The 25,517-nt window shown below is 37.4% G+C and overlaps 1 protein-coding gene across 1 annotated transcript in view; it reads left to right on the top strand.

The window, feature by feature from the left end:
• Positions 1-25,517, top strand: part of LOC123516289 (transmembrane protein 242-like) — a 47,433-nt gene that overhangs the window by 16,090 nt on the left and 5,826 nt on the right. The window contains exon 3 of the mRNA XM_045275551.1: positions 12,639-12,877. Coding sequence (XP_045131486.1) covers positions 12,639-12,877 — 239 coding nt within the window. The remainder of the gene's footprint in view (positions 1-12,638; positions 12,878-25,517) is intronic.

The raw sequence follows: 25,517 nt of genomic DNA on the forward strand, positions 1-25,517 counted from the left end.
TTGTAGTGTTTCATCATATCTCCATCTAAGAGTAAATCCAAATGTAAAGTGATCTTTGAAATTGTGTTGGAACAAACAATATTTTTTCATGAAACATTTGTAAACAAAACTTTTGTCCCCCTCTAATAATGTAGCTTTTAATTTCAATGTATTGCTTTGTGTAAGGGAAAATATGGGTTTGAATTACATCTTTCCAACTTCTCTGGGTTCAGATATTCAAACAGCACAGATGAGGTCATAACACAAGGAAGTGAAACACAGATAATGGTGAAGAAATTTACCCTGTACTTCTTACTCATATATATATATATATATATATATATATATATATATATATATATATATATATATATATATATATATATACAGGCAAACACCCACTTAACGAAGGTTCACACAATGAAATTTTGCTACAATGAAGGTTTAATTTTATTACCATCTGCTCGTTTAATGAACACCAAACTCACTTTAATGAAGTTTTATCCAGGTAATTTTTTCTAAGTTTGAAAGCCCCAATGTATCACGCAAGCCGACAGGCTTTTGAATACACCAGTGCCTCTTGTGGACGACACGCGCACCACTCACTCTCCCCGTTCAAAACAATAACAGCGTCAGCAGCAGCTCGTCTTCCCTCGCTCAACTTACTACCAAAACGCCCTGCAATGTCGCCTAACATTGCTAAGAAGATCAGGAAGTCTCTTACTCTCGAAGTGAAGCTGGATATTATTCACAGACACGAGAGAGGCGAGAAAACTAATAGCATCATCTACTGTCTCTACTATTTTCAAGTTAGCAGACTCTATTAAGAAGGCTGGTGAGACCGTATCTTCCTTGCAAGCTAAAAGAACCAACTGAACTCATGACTCTACAATGGATAAAATGGAAAGCCTTGTGAAAATGTGGTACATAAGTTTTGTATGTGATACAATGATGCGCCCTTTGTTTACATTCCACAGGTTGACGGTTAGTATCTTTCCCATTTCACTCTCCCTCCCTTCATAAATTTAAGATCATCAACATTATAAAGTTATGTACATACATACATTAGTGTACATTATAATGACTTAAATTAAACTGCCTAATTGTTTAACTTCATAATTTTTACTTTCATTAAACCTTTCACTGTACTATGATGCACTCTCGCTTTATTTACTCTCAATGGAAGTTCAAGTCGGGTTAAACTTGTTATAATGGATTTGTTTAACGAAGTTTCGCTTAACGAAGGGTTTTTAGGAATGTAACCCCAATTAACAAACGTTCACACAACAAAATTTTGCTACAATGAACATTTCCTTTTACTACCATCTGCTAGTATAACGAACACCAAACTTGCTTTAACAAAATTTTATCCAGATAATTTTTTCCAAGTTTGAAGGCCCTGCCGTAATACGCAAGCCGACAGGCTTTTGAATACACCAGCGCCTCTCATGGACAAAACGCCCACCTCTCACTCCCCCTGCCCTTCCCCATTTTTAATTCAAAACAATAACAGCGTCCAGCAGCAGCTCATCTTCCCTAGCTCAACATGCCACCAAAACACCCTGCAACCAGCCCTGCAATGTCGCCTCGCATTGCTAAGAAGACCAGGAAGTCTCTTACTCTCGAAATGAAGCTGGATGTTATTCACAGACATGAGAGGCAAGAAAACTAATAGCATTGCTCGCCACTATCTTGACTCCATCTACTGTCTCTACTATTTTCAAGTCAGCAGACTCTATTAAGAAGGCTGGTGAGACCGTATCTTCCTTGCAAGCCAAAAGAACCACCCGAACTTGTGACTCTGCAATGGATGAACTGGAAAGCCTTGTGGAAATGTGGTACATAAGTTTTGTATGTGGTACAATAATGCACCATTTGTTTACATTCCACAAGTCGGCTAGCGTCTTTCCCACTCCCTCTCCCTCTCTACATAAATTTAAGATCATCAACATAATAAAGTTACATTACCAACATACATTTGTGTACATTATAACGACTTAGTCTTAAATTAAATTCCTTAAATGTTTAACTTCATAATTTTTACTTTGATTAAATCTTTTACTGTACAGGTAACTCTTTATTTAAGCGTGTTTAATTTATGCGTTTTTGTTAGTACGTGACCGAAAAATATTATAATTACAGTATTTGGTTGGTATTTAAAACATGTTAATTTTTTTAGCGGGTGGGGTAAATTCGTATCACTAAAACGAATTAATTCTATTTCCATTAATTTCTATGGGAAAAATTGATTTGATATAGTTTTTTTTTTTTTATATACAACGATTGTCACGGAACTAATTAAATTTGTATGTCGAAATACCACTGAATATGGGTTGTTATCCAGCGTATTGGAGGTTAGGGATTATTTCAAAGGATAAAAGCCAGATGTAATGTGTATCGTTGAAACAAACCTAAAAGAGGAGATCCATGGTAACTTTAAGAGGCATATAAGAGTTGGAGAAGAGACAGGAAGGGTAAAGGGGGATGAGGAGTGCTAATTATGGTTCATGATGATATATGTGTGGAGGAAGTGCAACATGGTGATGGCATGGTGGAAGTAATGGGAGTAACAATCAAAACAGGAATTGAAAAAAAGATAAATCTTAGTTATGGATGTGCCACCTAAGACAAATACAAGGGGAACTGAGGAACATAAAGATAGGCAAAGAAAGGTGATTAAGTGCTTAGATAATGTCATAAGAAGAGAAGGAAGAATACTATTAGTTGGAGATTAAGTGTAAAAAAAATAAACTGGAGACAGATGGAAGTGATGGGTAATGCTGGACAATAGAGAAAGGAGGTGTTTCAGTTGACTATGGATCATCGGGAGGAGGAGTCGACAAGGTACAGGGGGGGAAGAAGAACCATCATTGCTTGACCTAGTATTCACAAAGAAGCCAGAGCCTCCTCACAGCATACATTTTTTTCATACAAAAGTGAAAACTACAGAACATTTGATATTGTAGTCAGTGCCACGCTCATAAAAATAAGTGAAAAATAATTAAGAAAGAATCATTTAAATTAGTTGTGAAAATGTGTTGTTAATTATTTTTTTAGATGTTGCTGAGATCCAAATTCATCATAACCCATTTAAATATTGTAAGGCTGAACACTGATACTGTGGTATCTGTGAAGAACCTTAGCTTTGCAGTAGTGGGTGACTGGCAGAAGTGAGGGAAAGAAGATGAAATCACCAACATAGCAGTGCACACACAACAAAACAAGACTGACATATAAATATAAATAACAGAAAGTGACAGAGGGGGTGGAAAAAAAACTGAAGAATACTACTTTTAATCAGCATTATGTGTTGTGTTATTTCCTTGAAGTGATGCACAACAGATTCATCCCTGTATAGGATTCCTTCATGGCGATGTTGAACTTCCTGTACTAGGGGTCGCTCCTTGTTGACTCCATCCTCGGCTGCAGCAAGATGTTCTTCTTCAGGAAGAATGATGGTTCTTGCTTTCCAGATGTTGTGCAGCAGTGCACAAACCTCTACAATTTGGCAGACCTTGGACGGAGGACCAACTCGGATCTCACTGTGTAGCACGTGAAAATGTCGCTTCAGCTGCCTGATGCCTCTCTCGACAATGCTGTGGGTTTCCTTGTGGGCCCTGAAATATAGATTTCAATCTTACAATGCAGTATTTAAAAGTGGTATTATGCATATAATTTATTTTCTGCAAACATTTAGCTTATTTCAGGTATAAGGTTAAGCTAAGATTTATTGTTTGATAATGATTTGTAACATGACAGCTTAAACATTTTGAAACATATAAGAGAAAAATCTCTAGTATAAAATATTCACATGAAAACTTAGAATAAAAAAAGAAAAACCCTTAAATATTTGGAAATTTTCTTAGAAATTTACTGGTTGTATTGGTGTTTGAACCAATACACCTTGCATAGTTATAGCCCTCTGCAGGGTCTACATCTTACTTTATGGAGCATTTCTAGCCCATTTTACCTTGTCAGATAATAATGATAAGTTTACTTTATGGGGGATCCAGAGGGGGAAAGCTCCCCAGGTAGGAGGTTACACAATGTTAAGTTACTTTACCTTATCAATTGTTCTGGTTAAGTTCCAAAATGTAAAGTTACTCCACCTTAATGGATTGTGAAGTCAACCCGATGAGGAAGTTGCAAAATGTTAGGTTAGTTCACCTTATGGAGGAATCCAGTAAGGTAGGGGGGAAGGGTCAAGATTGTGTGAAACTACAAAAATATTTCCAAATTGCCTAATTCATTAATTTAGCACTTTATATTAGTTTATATGAAAAAAAGTGTAACTATGCTAGGTAAATAATTAGTTGTGTGTTTAGTGTGATGTAACATAATTAATTAGATAACTTTTTATATAAATTTTACTACTCAGTAACTTACCTGTTATAAGAAGACTGTGCTCCAGGCTGTGGTCTGAGGTATGGAGTCAGTAGCCACTTCTTGCTGGGATAGCCACTATCTCCCAGTAAGTGACACCCAGCTGGGACGATGCCGTTGTCAAATATTGTGCAGAGTCCACTTTGAGCAAGTATTCTTGCATTGTGAACCGATCTTGGCCACTTTGCAACTACATCAATTATGTGGTACCGAACATCAAACACAAACTGCACGTTGATGCTGTGGTATCTCTTCCTGTTGACAAATTCTGCCTCATATTCTCTTAGTGCCATAATCCTCACGTGCATCCCATCAATGGCACCAATTACTTCAGGGAAGTCAGCAATCTGAAGAAACTCCTCCTTCCTCCTCTGAGTTTCCAGTTGGGTGACTGGAAATCTTATGAATTGGGAGAGGATGGCATTGTCCGAGAGAGCTTCCACTGTATCACTGATGACCCTGCTGATGGCCTGTTGTGAGGGCCCCAAGTCATCACACTGCACTGCTGCATCTTCCCTGTAGTGAGGTACCGTAGAGTGATGATCACTGGCATCTTGGAGGAGAGGGTCTTGTTCCTTACAGTTGGTCTCTTCAGCCTTTCCTGCACCAAGTCTGTCATGAAAATGATACCAGTACGGTCCAGCCGATACCTCTTCACCAGCTCATGGTCATCTACTTTATTCAGGACGTCCTTTCCTTCCTCTCATGAAATGTCCAACTCTGTCACAGGTGGTGGCAGTGCGGTTCCTCTTGAGTGGCCATGTTTACTTTTAAGATGAAATCTTAGGAGTGCGCAACCTGCTATTCCACCTCGGGAGGTATTTTAGCAGTAAGACACATTCTTAGGGCTAAGGATGCCGTCTTAAGGATTTAAGACTCGAGCTCCACCATTTTGGTGATTTAAGACAACTTCCTACTATTAAGATGGCAACTTAGTGTTTATAAGGATGGGCCCTGTTCACTAATTATGCTTACATCTAGCAGGAATGAGTTTTGATGAGTGGCAGCTGTGGCATGGGTGGTGATGCTATTGTGGTGCATTTATTTACCGTATTTGAAGGCTCATAAGATGCATGGGATTATAAGATGCAACCAGTTTTGGCAAACATTGAAATGAAAAAAAAGATAAATGAGTGGATTTAAGCTCTGAATATGAAGTGAAGGTTTTCACCCGACATTTGAAGACTTGCATGCATTTAGATCATTATTAGATCTCAATATTTTAAATTTAAATACTTTAATATTTGCCAGTAGCCTATGCACCAATCCTGTTGTGACTTGTGAGATTTAAACATGTACCTGGCATATGGCATTGGCAATGACTGAGAGAGAGTCAAAGACTACAGGGCTAATAATCATAATTTTTTTTTACATGTATGCAAGGTAAGAATCTTGAAAGATAGTGCAGTTTTAATTGTAAGAAAGTGTGTCTTACTTCAGGGAGTAACAGCATCACATTGTAAAGAATGCAGTGAAGTTTGCTCATGTCAAGATCAAGATCACTGACACTGATTGCATTTGTTTTGGTTTATACAATGTATAGTGCATGGTCACTTGGCAAATTCTTTCTCACTGGTGTCATTCTGTGTGAATTACCATTTAAGAAAAAGATGCATCTTATGAGCCATCAAATACAATACATTTTGGTGATCAGTTAAAATTCAGATAAACAACCCTGGACATTGGAAAATCAGTGAGCTGATTAAAGGATAATGATCAGAAAATTGAACTATTGAATAATGAGCAATTGAATAATGAAGGAAACCTATATATAGTTGACACTTGGACTTGGAACACCTCAGACTTGGGACAATGTGGACTTTGGAGGCAAAATTTCAATAAATTTTACTCTCATAGTTGGAACAAATTTCAAACTTGGAACAATCCAAAGGCAGCCAAATCCGGGTGAGGGTGATGGTCTTGGCAGAAGGTAAACACCCGCCGTTCCTTTTTTTTCTTTTTTGATTCCGCATTGTTGCCTTGCTCTTATTCCCTAATGGACTAAGGACATATGACCAGTTTTTTTTTCATTTGAGCAGTCACTTATAAGTACACTTATAAGTACACTGATGTGGTAGCTAACAAAATTATTTCTTAACTACTGTAGCAACAAGGTGTAACAGATGTGAAACAAAGAATTCACATAGGACTGACTATAGGGAGGCGGTGGCATAGTGGATAAGGTGGTGAGCGTGGGATCGGGCAGACGTCCATGCATAGGTTCAAATCCCACCATGTACAGCCTTATACCCCTTTGCCATTTGTTGAGTGGTTTAAAGTTACCTACATGTCACCATGATACCCAGGTTCTAGGTGGTTACACTCAAGATGAGCTTGGGTGGTGATATGGGCCCTAATATGGGTACCACTATAAATAAAATTGCCTGCGCCACTAATGGGCGGAAGCTGAACGGCACTTCCGATACACTCTTGAAGTGTGCCTACTGGCGCTATAGGCCTTACTGTAAAAAAAAAAAAAAAAAAAAAAAATAATGGTGGTGCTGCCGCCACCCAGTACACAATGGTACCTCGAGATACGAGTTTAATTTTTTTCCAGACAGAGCTCGTATCTTTCTCAAATCGCATGTATCTCAAAAAAACTTTTGCATTGAAATCCCATCAATCTATTCCAGCCTTCCCCCAAAAAAGTACCTCATTTTCTTTTTTTACCTGTTTTAAAGTAAGAAAAGGTATTTATAGATAACAAATATTGTATAAAAACATAAAACATTACAAAAGAGAATATAGATAGATAAACTACTTTTATGAGGTATGTATACTTTATCTTAGAAGGGTGCATTCCACGGGATGTTACCCACACCACATTTTTTTCTTTTTTTTATGCAAGAGGGATTGCTGGCAAGGGCTACAAAATGTTAGAAAAAAAGCCCCACTGAACTGCAGGTTCACTAAGAGGTCAAAAGAGTCAACCAAAAGCAAGAAAGTCAGGAAGTCAACAGATCATGCAGGGTCACCACAGAATGCCTCAGGAAGTCATCAGATCATGCAGGGATGCCACAGAATGCCTGACTTCTGATTTCTCTAAGATTTCTCACTGGGGCAGAGAAAACTTAGTAGTTTTCAATGCCTCAAAAGCTCAATTCCTCCATCTATCAACTTGACTCGACCTTCCAGACAACTATCCCCTTTTCTTCAATGACACTCAACTGTCTCCCTCTGCCACACTAAATATCCTCGGTCTGTCCTTTACTCATAATCTTAACTGGAAACTTCACCTCTCATCTCTTGCTAAAACAGCTTCTATGAAGTTAGGCATTCTGAGGCATCTCCACCAGTTTTTCTTGCCCATCCAGCTGTTAACTCTGTACAAGGGCCTTATCTGTCCTTTTATGGAGTACTCTTTCACATGTTTGGGGGGTCTCCACTCATACAGTTTTATTAGATAGGGTGGAATCAAAAGCTTTTTGTCTCATCAACTCCCCTCCTCTGACTGACTATCTTCAGCCTCTTTCTCACCACTGAAAGGCTGCATCCCTTTCTATCTTTTATCGCTATTTTTATGCTAACTGCTCTAGTGATCTTGCATGCCTTCCCTCCTCCTGAGGTGTCACTGCACAAGGCTTTCTTCCTCTAATGTAAGAATTAAGCAGTATTCTCCATCATTCATACCTTTCACTGGTAAACTCTGGAACTCCCTACCTGCTTCTGTATTTCCATCTTCCTACAACTTGATTTTTTAAGAGAGAGGTGTCAAGACATTTGTCCCAGGATTTCAGCTAATTCTTTCTAATCTTTTTGGGCGACTGCAGTTCCTGTGGGCCTTTTTTTTTTCTAATATTTTGTTGCTCCTGGCAGCTCTCCCTCTTGCATAAAAAAAATCCTGTTTTAGCTTCAGTGGCAGTGCTAAACCTGGGTGAATCCAATTTTAACTCTGCTACTAACTGTCTGTCTGTCGGAACTTGTAAACATCATGGTAACATAGCTGTATTATACCATAACATGATCCCAACTCTTTTTATTATAAATTTAATAATAAATATCAGTAATGATGAGTAAAAAATTATGCCCTTTGATGCAATAAAGTATTATTTATAAACAAATGCCAGAAATGGTATGATCAGGTTTTCCAAACTCAAACCTTGCCTCACTGGACCTGCATGTGTCTGACTGTCAGCCATAATCTTCCGTACAGGTAACCTATTTCTTTTAAAATATATACAGCATAGATGTATACACTTGACCCTAATTTTCTAGACTAAATGGTATGGATAATGAAAAAGTCCGGATAACACAAAAGATTCTTTGTTTGCCAAATGTCATTTGCCTCCTTAGATTTTTTAAGGAAATGCAGAAATTTTCTAATTTGAATTCTCTGACCAATTAAACCAAAACAAATGTAATCTAAGTTAACCTAACACTAGAACTAACCTAACAGTAATAGCAGAGTGCATGAAAAAGAAAAACTTCATAGTTGTAAAGTACAGTGAGTATTTAACCACAACATGCAGCTGTGTCATGCAATGCTGGCTATGTCCACATCACCAGCCTCATCCTGCACAGTAGCACCTTGAAACCTTGAAATTCTCTATATTAATTTCTGTACCAGCTTCCTAGCTGCTACAAGGATTTCAGTGCCATGGCCATTGATCCACAACAATCACTGCTGAACTTACCACTTCATAACTGTGGCATCTAATGCAGCATCTAAGATAATGAAAATGCATAAACTTGTTCATTGATACCGGACAACACTGTGTTTATGAGCACGAGCTGGACTTGGTTACAACCGCCTACCACAGCGGCGCCTACATCTATCAGCTATTTCTGGCAGTGTGTCAGGTGCCCATTGTCTGAATTAATTTGTTGGCCATCCTGACCCAAATTATTAAATTATTATGTGGACAGTGTCCGGATAAACTAGGGTCGAGTGTATATAAAAAATCCAGAATTTAAAAAAAATCTGGCAATCATCATGTCCCAAGGTTGCCAGGTTTTTGATAGTCAACTATAGTTCTTCAAGTTTATCAGCAGTAAGGAATATTGTTATAGGAGATGTAGTTAAGGGGAGTAAACTAAGCATTTAACAGATAATTCAAAACAAAAATCAAGAGGGAAAAGATGAAAAGCTACACCACTAAAATTAGTGCAGACAACCCCTGCTTAACGAACGGGTTACGTCCCTAAAAAAAACGTTCGTTGCATGAATTTTCGTTAAGTTAACCAATTATAACAAGTTTGACACCTGACTTGAACTTCCATTGAGAGTAAACAAAGTGAGAGTGCATCATAGTACAGTAAAAGGTTTAATGATATAAAAAATTATGAGGTTAAACATTTAAGCAGTTTAGTTTAAGACTAAGTCATTATAATGTACTGTAATGTATGTATGTAAGTAATTTTATAATGTTGAGGATCTTAAATTTAATGAAGGGAAGGAGAGTGGAGCGGGAAAGACGCTAGCCAGCAACCTGTGGAATGTACACAAAAGGCACATCATTGTACTCCATACAAAACTTATGTACTGCAGTTCCATTTTATCCATTACAGAGTCATGAGTTCAGGTGGTTCTTTTAGCTTGCAAGGAAGATATGGTCTCAACAGCCTTCTTAACCCTTAAAGTACAGGGGGTTGATTTACTTTCCGTCTGTTACAACAGGGAAAAATCATACCTGTCAAAAATGCTAAAGATATTTTTTTCCTTATAAAAACATATTTCTTTATGTTATTCTGAGTACAAGGATGTAGTTTTTAACATGTTATGACCTCTTGAGAGCAAAGTTATTGCATATAAAAAAATATATGGCAGAACCTGCCGCTAAGAAATACCCCCTAAGCTCCGATAACACCACGCACTCTCTCTCTCTCTCTCTCTCTCTCTCTCTCTCTCTCTCTCTCTCTCTCTCTCTCTCTCTCTCTCTCTCTCTCTCTCTCTCTCTCTCTCTCTCTCTCTCTCTCTCTCTCTCTCTCTCTCTCTCTCTCTCTCTCTCTCCTTTTGGGCATTTGAACTTGATGTAAAAGTAGGAACTTTTGCACTTTCATGTCAAGAAAATGCAAACTCAGATATATGAAATGATGTGCAAAACAGAAAAAGAAAAAGAAACCACATATTACAAGTATTGTGGATTTCTATAATAATTGGAATCTGGCAACTCTTATTAGCAATGGGATTCACGTGACTTGGCCGACAAGCACAGTCCTGTAGAGGCAACCATGGGTGACACACCAGCGCATTGCTCATGGGGAGTACGTGAGGAGGTTTATGAACGTCACTGTGAGGGTTGGTCTCTGTCTCTCACTATCAGAATCACTACTGGGGTCTTCACTTTCTTCTGTCTCAATAAAAATATCACTGTCTTAATTTTCATCTCTCCTCAATGTCATTACTGAGTAACACTGACATAACATCACTCGGAGTACCGTTTCCTCCCTCCGGGTCATGGGGGTTGCCTTGAAATGGGAAAAGATGACTTATTGTGAGGGAACAAATGTCTCAAGGCTCAAGCAGGCGAGCGAGAAAAGATGCCAGATACCTCCACTTGTCCCAGGACCAATAGTGAATGGGAGAGAGATTCAAACGTTTAGCGCAGAAAAATAATGATTAAATGAATGATCCCTGGCTATCTGAACACGACGGTGCAATTGTACTGAAACTATCACCGTACGTTAAGGGTTAAGGGAACCCATCTGGTGGCCATGGTAGCGAAAAATCTGAAAAATATTGAAAATCCCCAAAACACCACCAGAGCATCCTCAAACATATGGCAACATAGTGATGGAATATTTTGGAAATACACTAAAATACATGGGGTATTTAAACTTTAAAGTGGCCCTGCCACACCCACCGCAGCCCGGGGCTTCCCTCTTCCATTCTCTGTACCATAAATGATGATAATAAGCATGGAGAAAGCCACGAAAAGTGGTTTCTTTGGTAAGGAAAGGTGGGCACTGGCAACTTAATACTATGGCGTACTCAGGAACACACCCTCTCCCCTTCCATCTCAGTGTCCATGTGACTGCGATGGGAGGAGGATGTATTGAGTATCTCGCCCGTTGTTTCACGCCTTGCAAGCCACAATCCAGCCTATTTTTCCTTGCCTCTTTTGCCTTACAATGTCTAAACAAACGGTGCAAGTGGAAATTACAAGTTGTACCGACCATGCACGGATGGGACACACTCGCCTTCGAGCGACTAATATCTGCAGTCATTGTAGGGGGGCCAGGTGCCATATGAGTCTTACAGAATATTCTAAACATGCCTAAAAAGGATATATGATGCACATGGTGGTGTATGAGCACGAAATATCGAACCCAAATAAATGTACAGGGTCATAGAGGAGGAAAATGACATCTCTGGGGTTTTTTGCCTTTTCTCAGTTTCCACTTTTTTATCATTCAAATCGTATCTTCTCCCACATTTCTCAACGGATTTTCAATTTTGAGGTATCATTTTGAAGCTCAATGGAGCTGCTACATTTTCATCTCATAGAATTTGGAAAAAAATATTTTCTTTACTGCAATGTAATTTAAAAAAAATAATAAAAAATTCATAATGGCCATCAAAATAAAAAAATTCAAAGTTCTATGAGATGGAAAGTTTTGTTACACCACATACTTCATATATGTACTGACAGAGTTGAAATCTGCCCTCCGGTGACAAAGTTTATAGGAAAAAGGTTCTTTACAAAAAATAAATTTGTTATTTTTTATGCAATTATTTATTTTTTGATTCACTTGTATTTTTTAACTAGCATCATGTACTAGTCATCTATCAGTCCAAAAAATATTACTCGCATATCTTTTATTTTCAATTTTTTTAAAACCTAACCGGATGGTCCCTTTAATAGAGTCTGCTGACTTGAAAGTAGTAGAAATAATAGATGGAGTCAAGCCATGGTGGCGAGCAATGCTATTAGTATCCTCGCCTCTCGTATCTGTGAATAATTTCCAGCTTCACCTTAGCTTCAAACTTGGAAAAACTTACCTGGATAAAATTTTGTTAAAGTGAGTTTGGTGTTTGTTATACGAGCAGATGGTAGTAAAAGGAAATGTTCGTCGTAGCAAAATTTCATTGTGTGAACGTTCGTTAATTGGGGGTTGCCTGGATATCTATAAACTAAAGTTTTACTACTTTCCTTGTGAAATAGAATTTTCAGTACGAAAAGTGAAATATACCAGTGTCCAAGGGTTATTTAATTTAGAATTTAATGTTAAACATGCAGTACAATTGCATTACTAGAAATATATAGCTCAATGTATGAATATTTTTATATTGTAATCCACTTTATTTCAAAACTGCACTTTCCTTTTTTCCTCAGCTGCAGCATTCCTGACTGGCATTGCTGGAGTCTCAGTGTTGGGAGGATTTGGCATGACTCTTGGCATGGCCAAAAAAAAAGATCCTAACATGTTCAACAAAGGCATGATGGGAACCCGAGAATTACGTGAGGCAGGAGGGGCCTTGGCGCTCAGGGCTCTTGGCTGGGGCTCTCTCTATGCTGTTGCTGGATTTTCAGTTTTTTGCTTCTCAATCTGGAAACTCTCAGGTGCTAAAGATGTAAGTAAATATCTTCAGAATGTTATAACCTACATTCTCTTACACACACACACACACACACACACACACACACACACACACACACACACACACACACACACACACACACACACACACACACACACACACACTCCATTGGGAAAGAGTGACCATGTAATATTAGAGATGGAGATAGAAGAAGGAAAGGAAGATAGAGATGAATCATACAAAGGAGACCGATTAAATTACAGAAAGGCTGATATTGAGAATCTCAAGAACTATTTTAAAAACGTAAACTGGGAGGAGATGGAAAACTCATTAACGGTTCAAGAGAAATATAACTTATTTTTGGAAATATACAAAACTGGGGTCAGGAATATGTTCGAAATATAGACCTAAAGAAGAAGGAAAGAAAGATTGGTTTAATGCAAGATGTGCTAGGGCAAAGGAGAAACGAGATGGAGCATGGAAAAGGTGGAGAAGAAACAGAAATCCAGAAAATAAGGAAAACTTCAAAACAGCAAGAAATGAATATGCTAAGGTGAGAAAGGAAGAAGAAAAGAACTATGAAAAGGACATTGTCGAAAATGTAAGGAACAACCAAAATTGTTCTACAGATTCATAAATGGAAAAATAAGACAAAAAGAAACAATAGAAAGGTTAAAAGGAGAAAACGGAATGGTGGAAGACCCAAAAGTATGGCAGAACTGTTAAATAGTAAATTTCATGAGGTCTTTACTAAGGAATCCAAATTTGAAAGACCACAGGGTAATAGAGACTGTCTATATGAAAGAGATTAAAGTAACCAAGCTTGAAATAAAAAGTTGATGACGGAATTGGATGAGGAAAAGGCAATGGGACCGGATGAAGTCTCAGGCAGAATACTGAAAGAATGTAGGGAAGAACTAGCAAGTCCAATATACAACATCATAAAATGCTCAATAGAAAATGGAACAGTGCCAGTGGAGTGGAAAAGAGCTGAGGTGGTTCCCATATATAAGAGCGGAAGGAAGGAAGAACCTTTAAATTACAGGCCGGTATCACTAACTAGTGTAATATGCAAGATGTGTGAAAAAGTAATAAAGAAGCAATGGATCGAGTTTCTTGAAGACAACAAAATATTATCAAATAGCCAATTTGGTTTTAGAAAAGGTCGGTCATGTGTGACAAATTTATTGAGTTTCTACTCTAGAATAGTTGATAAAGTACAAGAGAGAGAGGATGGGTTGACTGTATTTATTTAGATCTAAAAAGGCTTTTGATAAAGTGCCACATGAAAGATTACTATGGAAGTTAGAGGAGAAGGGTGGCTTAAAAGGAAGCACATTGAGATGGATGAAGAATTACTTAAGGGGAGAGAAATAAGGACGATAGTTAAAGATATGAAGTCCAAGTGGAGAACAGTAGACAGCGGAGTGCCACAGGGTCAGTATTGGCACCAATACTTTTTCTCGTATATATAAATGACATGCCAGAGGAGTGAACAGCTACATAAATCTGTTTATGGACGATGCGAAACTGTGCAGAGTCATTAAACAAAAGAGGATTGTGAAATACTACAGGAAGACTTAAACAAGATCTGGAAATGGAGCAAAAATGGGAGATGGAATTCAATGTGGACAAAAGCCATGTCATGGAAATGGGAAAAAGTGAAAGACGACCAGTGGGAATCTATAAGATGGGAGATGGAGTAGAACTAGAAAAAGTAAAAAGGAAAAGGACTTGGGAGTGACAATGGAAGAAAATAATCAACCGGTTAGCCATATTGATAGAATTTTCAGAGAGACGTATAATTTGCTAAGGAATATTGGAGTAGCATTTCACTATATGGACAAGGAAATGATGAAGAAATTGATAAGTACTAAAATAAGACCTAGATTGGAATATGCAGGAGTTGTGTGGACTCCCCATAAAAAGAAACACATAAGAAAATTAGAGAGACTACAAAAAATGGCTACAAGAATGGTTCCAGAATTTAAAGGGATGGCATATGAGGAGAGACTAAAGGCAATGGTTCTACCAACCTTGGAGCAGAGAAGAGAGAGAGGGGATCTGATACAAGTTAGTTTCCCGCAAAGATGTGTTGAGACTTGGAACAGTTTGAGTGAGGAAGTGGTATCAGCAAAGAGTGTACATAGTTTTAAAGAAAAATTGGATAAGTGTAGATATGGAGACGGGACCACACGAGCATAAAGCCCAGGCCCTGTAAAACTACAACTAGGTAAATACAACTAGGTAAATACACACACACACACACACACACACACACACACACACACACACGTGTTACAAATTTATTGAGTTTCTACTCTAGAATAGTTGATAAAGTTGACTGTATTTATTTAGATCTAAAAAAGGCTTTTGATAAAGTGCCACATGAAAGATTACTATGGAAGTTAGAGGAGAAGGGTGGCTTAAAAGGAAGCACATTGAGATGGATGAAGAATTACTTAAGGGGGAGAGAAATAAGGACAATAGTTAAAGATATGAAGTCCAAGTGGAGAACAGTAAACAGCGGAGTGCCACAGGGGTCAGTATTGGCACCAATACTTTTTCTCGGATATATAAATGACATGCCAGAGGAGTGAACAGCTACATAAATCTGTTTGTGGACGATGATTACTATGGAAGTTAGAGGAGAAGGGTGGCTTAAAAAGAAGCACATTGAGATGGATGAAGAATTACTTAAGGGGGAGAGAAATAAGGACGATAGTTAAAGATATGAAGTCCAAGTGGAGAACAGTAGACAGCGGAGTGACACAGGGTCAGTATTGGCACCAATACTTTTTCTGATATATAAATGACATGCCAGAGGAGTGAACAGCTACATAAATCTGTTTATGGACGATGAAACTGTGCAGAGTCATTAAACAAAAGAGGATTGTGAAATACTACAGGAAGACTTAAACAAGATCTGGAAATGGAGCAAAAATGGGAGATGGAATTCAATGTGGACAAAAGCCATGTCATGGAAATGGGAAAAAGTGAAAGACGACCAGTGGGAATCTATAAGATGGGAGATGGAGTAGAACTAGAAAAAGTAAAAAGGAAAAGGACTTGGGAGTGACAATGGAAGAAAATAATCAACCGGTTAGCCATATTGATAGAATTTTCAGAGAGACGTATAATTTGCTAAGGAATATTGGAGTAGCATTTCACTATATGGACAAGGAAATGATGAAGAAATTGATAAGTACTAAAATAAGACCTAGATTGGAATATGCAGGAGTTGTGTGGACTATAAAAGAAACACATAAGAAAATTAGAGAGACTACAAAAATGGCTACAAGAATGGTTCCAGAATTTAAAGGGATGGCATATGAGGAGAGACTAAAGGCAATGGTTCTACCAACCTTGGAGCAGAGAAGAGAGAGAGGGGATCTGATACAAGTTAGTTTCCCGCAAAGATGTGTTGAGACTTGGAACAGTTTGAGTGAGGAAGTGGTATCAGCAAAGAGTGTACATAGTTTTAAAGAAAAATTGGATAAGTGTAGATATGGAGACGGGACCAGAGCATAAAGCCCAGGCCCTGTAAAACTACAACTAGGTAAATACACACACACACACACACTACTTTTCCTCATTTATATTAATGACATGCCAGAAGGAGTGAACAGCTACATAAATTTGTTTGCGGATGATACAAAACTGTGCAGAGTTATAAAGCAAAAGGAGGATTGTGAAATACTGCAAGAAGACCTAAATAAGATCTGGGAATGGAGTAAGAAGTGGGAAATGGAATTCAATGTGAACAAAAGCCATGTCATGGAAATGGGAAAGAGTGAAAGACGACCTGTGGGAATCTATAAGATGGGAGATGGTGTTGAACTGGAGAAAGTAAAAAAGGAAAAGGGCTTAGGAGTGACGATGGAAGAAAACAATCAACCAGTAAGCCATATTGATAGAATTTTTAGAGAAACATATAATTTGCTGAGGAATATTGGAGTAGCATTTCACTACATGGACAAAGAAATGATGAAGAAATTAATAAATACTATAATAAGACCTAGATTGGAATATGCAGGAGTAGTGTGGATCATAAAAAGAAACACATAAGAAAATTGAGAGGCTACAAAAATGGCTACAAGAATGGTCCAGAATTGAAGGATGACATATGAGGAGAGACTAAAGGCTATGGATCTACCAACCTTGGAACAAAGAAGAGAGAGGAGACCTGATACAAGTCTATAAATTGATCAAGGAATGGACCAAGTGGATAAAGAGAAACTGATCTTGAGAGAAGAATATGACATAAGCACAAGATCGCATAGTAAAAAGCTGAGAAAGGAAGATGTCTGAGAGATATTAAAAAATATAGTTTAGAGATGTATTGAGACGTGGAACAGTTTAGATGAAGAAGTAGTGTCTGCAAAGAGTGTGCACACTTTTAAAGAAGATTGGATAAGTGTAGATATGGAGACAAGAGCAAAAGAGGCCCTGTAAAATACAACTAGGTAAAAATACACAAAAAAAAACAGTGTGTTGAGACTGGAACAGTTTGAGTGAGATACAATAGAAACACACACAAAACACAAAAAAAAAAAAACAAAAAAAAAAACAAAAAAAAAAAAACCAATTAAGATATTACTAAAATCACAAGCAGCAGCAGAATAAGTACTATATAGAAAAACAAAACTCAGAGAAACAGAAGGTTGCAAAGATATATATATAAAGAAAAATAGAAACGAGGAGGAAAGGAAGAGACACAATGAACTGGTGGCAAAAGCAAGAGAAAAAATAATGAAAGGTCAGAGGAGGAGAAGAAGGCATTTTTGGAGAATTATAGGAGACAGGATAAGGAAATGGTATATAAAAGAGAAAGAAGAGAAAAAATGGAGCAAGTTTAACTAAAAATGATAAGAACAAGAGATTAAAATGATGTATACAAACATAGATGGATTTTATCTAGTAAATTAGAATTAAGAGATTACATAAAGAAAGAAGAACCAGATATTGTATGCCTGGTGGAAACAAAGTTAAATGAGGCAATAAAATAGACATAGATAAAAGGTATAATATATGGAGGAGAGACAGAGTGGGTAAAGGAGGAGGAGGAGTCATGATGATGTTAAGGAAGGAGATAGTGGTAAATCAAGTGGAGTTTGGGGAAGGAAAATCAGAAATACTGTATGTTAAGGTACATATTAATAAAAAGGAGTTAACAATCATTGGAACATATGTGCCACCAAAAACAAACTCATGGACTAATGAAGAATATAGAGACATGATAGATGACACAATAAGGAGTCTTACAAGAATCATTAAGGAAAGGAGAAAAGTGATATTGGTAGGAGATTTCAACTGTAAGGAGGTGGACTGGGAAAATTATGAAAGTGGTATGGGGGAAGAAGCCTGGGGAGATAGATTCCTGAACCTAATTATAGATAATTTGATGGTCCAAAGAGTAAAGGAAAACACAAGATTCAGAGGAAACGATGAGCCGGCGAGATTGGACCTAGTTTTTACAAGGGATATACAAATTAACGATGATATAAGATATAAGTGCCCATTGGGAAAGAGTGACCATGTAATATTAGAAATGGATATAGAAGAAGGAAAGGAAGATAGAGATGAATCATACAAAGGAGACCGATTAAATTACAGAAAGGCTGATATTGAGAATCTCAAGAACTATTTTAAAACGTAAACTGGGAGGAGATGGAAAACTCAGAAACGGTTCAAGAGAAATATAACTTATTTTTGGAAATATACAAAACAGGAGTCAGGAATATGTCCGAAATATAGACCTAAAGAAGAAGGAAAGAAAGATTGGTTTAATGCAAGGTGTGATAAGGCAAAGGAGAAATGAGATAGAGCATGGAAAAGGTGGAGAAGAAACAGAAATCCAGAAAATAAGGAAAACTTCAAAACAGCAAGAAATGAATATGCTAAGGTGAGAAAGGAAGAAGAAAGGAACTATGAAAACGACATTGTCGAAAAATGTAAGGAACAACCAAAATTGTTCTACAGATTCATAAATGGAAAAATAATACAAAGAGAAACAATAGAAAGGTTAAAAGGAGAGAACGGAATGGTGGAAGACCCAAAGAGTATGGCAGAACTGTTAAATAGTAGGAGGTCTTTACTAAGGAATCCAAATTTGAAAGACCACAGGGTAATAGAGAGACTGTCCATTTGAAAGAGATTAAAGTAACCAAGCTTGAAATAAAAAAGTTGATGACGGAATTGGATGAGGAAAAGGCAATGGGACCGGATGAAGTCTCAGGCAGAATACTGAAAGAATGTAGGGAAGAACTAGAAAGTCCTATATACAATATCATAAAATGCTCAATAGAAAATGGAACAATACCAGTAGAGTGGAAAAGAGCTGAGGTGGTTCCCATATATAAGAGCGAAAGGAAGGAAGAACCTTTAAATTACAGACCAGTATCACTAACTAGTGTAATATGCAAGATGTGTGAAAAAGTAATAAAGAAGCAATGGATTGAGTTTCTTGAAGACAACAAATTATTATCAAATAGCCAATTTGGTTTTAGAAAAGGTCGGTCATGTGTAACAAATTTATTGAGTTTCTACTCTAGAATAGTTGATAAAGTACAAGAGAGAGAGGATGGGTTGACTGTATTTATTTAGATTTAAAAAAGGTGTTTGATAAAGTGCCACATGAAAGATTACTATGGAAGTTAGAGGAGAAGGGTGGCTTAAAAGGAAGCACATTGAGATGGATGAAAAATTACTTAAGGGAGAGAAATAAGGACGATAGTTAAAGATATGAAGTCCAAGTGGAGAACAGTAGACAGCGGAGTGCCACAGGGGTCAGTATTGGCACCAATACTTTTCTCGTATATATAAATGACATGCCAGAGGAGTGAACAGCTACATAAATCTGTTTGCGGACGATGCGAAACTGTGCAGAGTCATTAAACAAAAGAGGATTGTGAAATACTACAGGAAGACTTAAACAAGATCTGGAAATGGAGTAAAAATGGGAGATGGAATTCAATGTGGACAAAAGCCATGTCATGGAAATGGGAAAAGTGAAAGACGACCAGTGGGAATCTATAAGATGGGAGATGGAGTAGAACTAGAAAAAGTAAAAAGGAAAAGGACTTGGGAGTGACAATGGAAGAAAACAATCAACCAGTAAGCCATATTGATAGAATTTTCAGAGATGTATAATTTGCTAAGGAATATTGGATTAGCATTTCACTATATGGACAAAGAAATGATGAAGAAATTGATAAGTACTAAAATAAGACCTAGATTGGAATATGCAGGAGTTGTGTGGACCCCATAAAAAGAAACACATAAGGAAATTGAGAGACTACAAAAATGGCTACAAGAATGGTTCCAGAATTTAAAGGGATGACATATGAGGAGAGACTAAAGGCTATGGATCTACCAACCCTGGAACAGAGAAGAGAGAGAGGGGATCTGATACAAGTTTATAAATTGATTAACGGAATGGATCAAGTGGATAATGAGAAACTAATCCTGAGAGAAGAATATGACATTAGAAGCACAAGATCGCATAGTAAGAAACTGAGGAAGAGAAGATGTCTGAGAGATGTTAAAAAATTTAGTTTCCCGCAAAGATGTGTTGAGACTTGGAACAGTTTGAGTGAGGAAATGGTGTCAGCAAAGAGTGTACATAGTTTTAAAGAAAAATTGGATAAGTGTAGATATGGAGACGGGGCCACACGAGCATAAAACCCAGGCCCTGTAAAACTACAACTAGGTAAATACAACTAGGTAAATACACACACACACACACACACACACACACACACACACACACACTTGACACTGGTCGTCTTTCACTTTTTCCCATTTCCATGAAACTTAAGGAAGCTGGAGAGACTACAAAAAATTGCTACGAGAATGGTCCCAGAACTTGAAGGGATGACATATGAGGAGAGACTAAAGGCTATGGATCTTCCAACATTGGAGCAGAGAAGGGAGAGAGGGGATCTCATACAAGTTTTTAAGTTGATAAACGGAATGGACCAATTGGACAATGAATATCTGATCCTGAGAGAAGAATATGCCAGTCGAAGCACAAGATCGTATAGTAAGAAGCTGAGGAAGGGAAGATGTGTAAGAGATATTAAAAAGTATAGTTTCCTGCAAAGATGTATTGAGACGTGGAACAGTTCGAATGAAGAAGTAGTGTCTGCAACGAGTGTGCATACTTTTAAAGTAAGATTGGATAAGTGTAGATATGGAGACGGGGCGACACGAGCATAAAGCCCAGGCCCTGTAAAACTACAACTAGGTAAATACACACACACACACACACACACACACACACACACACACACACACACACACACACACACACACACACACACACACACACACACACACACACACACACACACACACACACACACACACACACACACACACATTTAGACGTGGAACAGTTTAGATGAAGAAGTAGTGTCTGCAACGAGTGTGCACTCTTTTAAAGTAAGATTGGATAAGTGTAGATATGGAGACGGGGCCACACGAGCATAAAGCCCAGGCCCTGTAAAACTACAACTAGGTAAATACAACTAGGTAAATACACACACACACACACTCTGTGATGTGCTACAACTGTCAGTGGTAAACACATTGGATCAATGGGTGAAAGATTATATAAGATGTAGAGGGGAAGATAATTATCCATCAATGCTGGATTTAGTATTTACAAAAAACAAAAAAACAGAGCCATGTCCAAACATGGAATATCATACTCCAATAGAAAAAAGTGATCATGTGGTCCTAGAAATTGAATTAGAGGATTGGCAAATTTTGAAATATAATGAGGGACAAACACAAGAGACGGAACCATGCTAAATCAAATATTTGGGGATTAAAAAGTTATTTTGGTAGTATTGATTGGAAAGAAATTATGCATGGAAAGACAATTCAAGGAAAGTATGATATATTTTCTAGACAAGTATAATGAGGAGTTAAAGATATGTTCCTGAATATAGAGTAAGAGAGCAAACACACCTGGTATAATGCTATATGTGCAAAAGCTAAAAAAGTGCAAGGATGCAGCATGGAAAAAAATTAAGGCACCTAATGAAATAAATGGGAAGTAGTATAAAGAGGCATGAAATGAATACATTAGGATAAAAAGGTAGGAGGAGAGAAACTTTAAAAAGGATGTAGTGAAGAGATGTGAAAAAGAACCCAAGCTTTTTTATAAGTATATAAATGGTAAAATGACAAACAGAGAGACCATTACTAAGTTGATTAAGGGGAATACGATATACGAAACATCAGAAGAAATGAGTGAACTTAGGAATGAGAGCTTTAGATCAGTATTTAATGAAGAGGGAGAAGTTTATAAAGCCAGTCAACCCAGCGACACATGAAGGATTAAGAGACATCGTGGTAAGAAAACAGAAAATTAGAGAATTGCTAGAAAAGGTGGATGTGAGGAAGGCATTGGGACCAGATGGAGTGTCAGGATGGACACTAAGGGAATGTAGTGAGCAACTGGCAGAACAAATTTGGGATGTAATTAACAACTCTTTAAGGGAAGGGAAGGTACCAAAGGAAAGGAAAAGATCCAATATAGTCCCATTGTACAAAGGAGGGAAAATGACTGAGCCCCTAAATTATAGACCAGTGTCACTAACTAGTGTGGTGGGTAAGATCTGTGAAATTGTTATCAAAGAAAAATGGTTGGAATATTTGGAGAGATATGAAATCATTAATAACTTCCAATTTGGTTTTAGAAAAGGAAGATCATGTATAACAAACTTATTAAGCTTTTATACAAGAGTAACAGATGAAGTACAAGGAAGAGATGGATGGGTGGATGCAGTGTATCTAGATATGAAAAAGGTTTTTGACAGAGTACCACACAGAAAATAGAACACATGGGTGGAATTAAGGGAAATATCTTAAATTCAATAACAGATTACTTAACAAACAGGGAAATGAGAACAGTGATAAGAGATACACCATCAAGTTGGGGCACTGTAACCAGCAGCATACCACAGGGTATGGTGTTGGCATCAATAATGTTCTAAATATATGTCAACGATATACAAGAGGGTTTGAGTAGCTACATAAATTTGTTTGCAGATGATGCCAAGCTTTTGAGAGTTATAAAAAACCAAAATGATTGTTTGGAATTACAGAAAGATATTGATAAGACCTGGAGATGGAGCCAGAAGTGTAAATTAGAATTTAATACTAAGAAATGCCATATAATGGAAATGGATAAAAGTAATAGAAGACCTATATGGGAATATATATTGGGAGAAGAGAGCATAATGAAAAGAAGAGAAGAGAAAGACCTGGGAATGATAATACAAGACACCCTGACTCCAGAAATACATATAGTCAACCTTCGGCTATCGCGACTTCAGCTATCGCGTTTTATTGCTATCACGCACCCATGAAAAGCTGCTAAAATCTCATTATCGCGACCTCAGATGCCTGCTATCACGCGCCCAGCCATGACGTACCAGTAACAGGTACCATGACAAGATTACTATTAATTATGTCATCCCAAGTTGATATGGTGACACTGAAGTCTGGACCATCTTTCTCTACCCCCAAGCACCTCCTCATGAGCACAGAACATAACATTATTCATCCACCATCATTTCAGGAGCAAACATGATGGATATGGAAAATTCAATACTGCTGTCAGATTGCAATTTAGCCTGTGGTTCTAAATTCTATCTTTGCTTTTTATCACAAACTGAGAAAAGGAACAGACCACCAATGATGTGATTTCAAAATAATTTACTTATGGGTCTTCAGCATCATCTTTTGAGTAGAGAGATGGTTCACCTGGTCTAAACATCATGCTCTAAATATGAATGTCAGGAGCCATGCAGATTGTGAAAAAAGGTAATAATTATTGATGGTGGTGGTGGTGGTGGTGGTGGTGGTGGTGGTGGTGATGATGTTATAATAATAATAATAATAATAATAATAATAATAATAATAATAATACTACTACTACTACTACTACTATTATTATTATTATTATTATTATTATTATTATTATTATTATTATTATTATTATTATTATTATTATTATTATTATTATTATTACTCTTATTATTATCATTATTACTGTTATAACCTTGACATGTTTTAATTGGTACCAATGGATTATACAGTAATTAAAAAAAAGGTAAAAATGAGGGATATTAGGAGTGAAATTTGTGGTTGCAGTACCAATAACAATTTCCACCATTAGTTGTTCAATTCGACTCGTGTTTTCGGCTATGGCGTGGTTATTTTGGCCCCAATTGGGCGCGATAGCCGAGGGTTGAGTGTAAATGGATTATTTGCTTCAACATACAAGACACTAACAAACATCAGGGTAGTATTTAATTACATGGATAAAAGTATGATGAAAAAGATATTAACCACTATGATAAGACCTAGACTAGAATATGCAGCAGCGGTATGGTCGCCATATAGACAGAAGAAAGATATAAAAAAATTAGAAAGGATACAAAGGGCTACTACAAAGACGGTTCCTGAAATATAGTAAGTCCTCTTTATACGGTAGTTCTTTGTCCGGTAAATTCACAGTTACAGTATTTGGAAATAACTACCCTTGTTTCGATATATGGTAAAAAAAATCACAGATACGGTATCCGCTCATGTCATCCGAGAGGGCCCAGCACGGGGGAGCAGGGGTGGTGACGTCATCCACACCACACCTCCCTTCCACTCACAGTACTGACCTTAACTTGACCACCCTTGGAGCCTATTATCTTCTCCCTCCCTTTTTTTTTTTTTTTTTTTTTTTTTTTTTTTTACTGCATTACATATTACTTACATGCATTACTAATTAGATGAATAAATGGAATATTAATGGGTCTATTGTAAGCACAAATATATTCATAATGATTATGGCAAACAGTAGTCATAATACAAAGAAAAATTAAGTTCACACCATTCATAATTTTAGCATAAATATTCAATATTTGTTATTGAATGTAATCCACTTAATCATAACATAAGCAGCAAAGGAAAACAGGTAATAAAGTCCTAGTGAAAAAATAAATGTAGTGATATGTTCATGCAGTCAGTTTCATTAGCTTTCTGTTTTGACCTTTGCATGACTTATGTTTTTTTCTTATTTGTCTTAATGTTATTATTTAGATTCCTAATTCTAAAGTAGTCAGATATTTTGGCAAAAAATGATATGACATCATCAGTGAAAACGAGTTGGGGCTGAAACTGAAGTAAGCTTATACCTAAATAACACTGGTAATGCTTTCGCTTCACAGGTAGGCTATATACAGTAGAGCCCCACTTAGCGTGAGATCAATTAACGCGAACCGCAATTAGTGCGAGCTATCATCTAACAAAAAAAAATTAATTAGCAAGAAAGCCTCAGTTAGCACGAGCAGTTGCCACAATTGAATTTTGAAAATTGCGCCAAGCCACCGTGGTGCGAGGTACCTGATGCGTATCAACAGTCGCTTCCCGCCTACCTACCTCTGGTTCCCACCACAACACAGACCCCCCCTGCCCACCTCTTCCCACATAGTTCCCCAGTCTCCCATGCTGGTCTACCCACCTCTACCGAGGCATACACCGAGCACCATTACTGAGGATTGTGTTCCTTATCCCAGCAGCCTGTACAGGTGAACAGTGAGAGGTGTTTAAGTGTCTGTGTCGTGTATACCATGAGCGAGTGCAAGATTCTTGTGGCACAGCA

The sequence above is a fragment of the Portunus trituberculatus genome, chromosome 40 (assembly GCF_017591435.1).
Source record: "Portunus trituberculatus isolate SZX2019 chromosome 40, ASM1759143v1, whole genome shotgun sequence".
NCBI lineage: Eukaryota > Metazoa > Arthropoda > Malacostraca > Decapoda > Portunidae > Portunus > Portunus trituberculatus.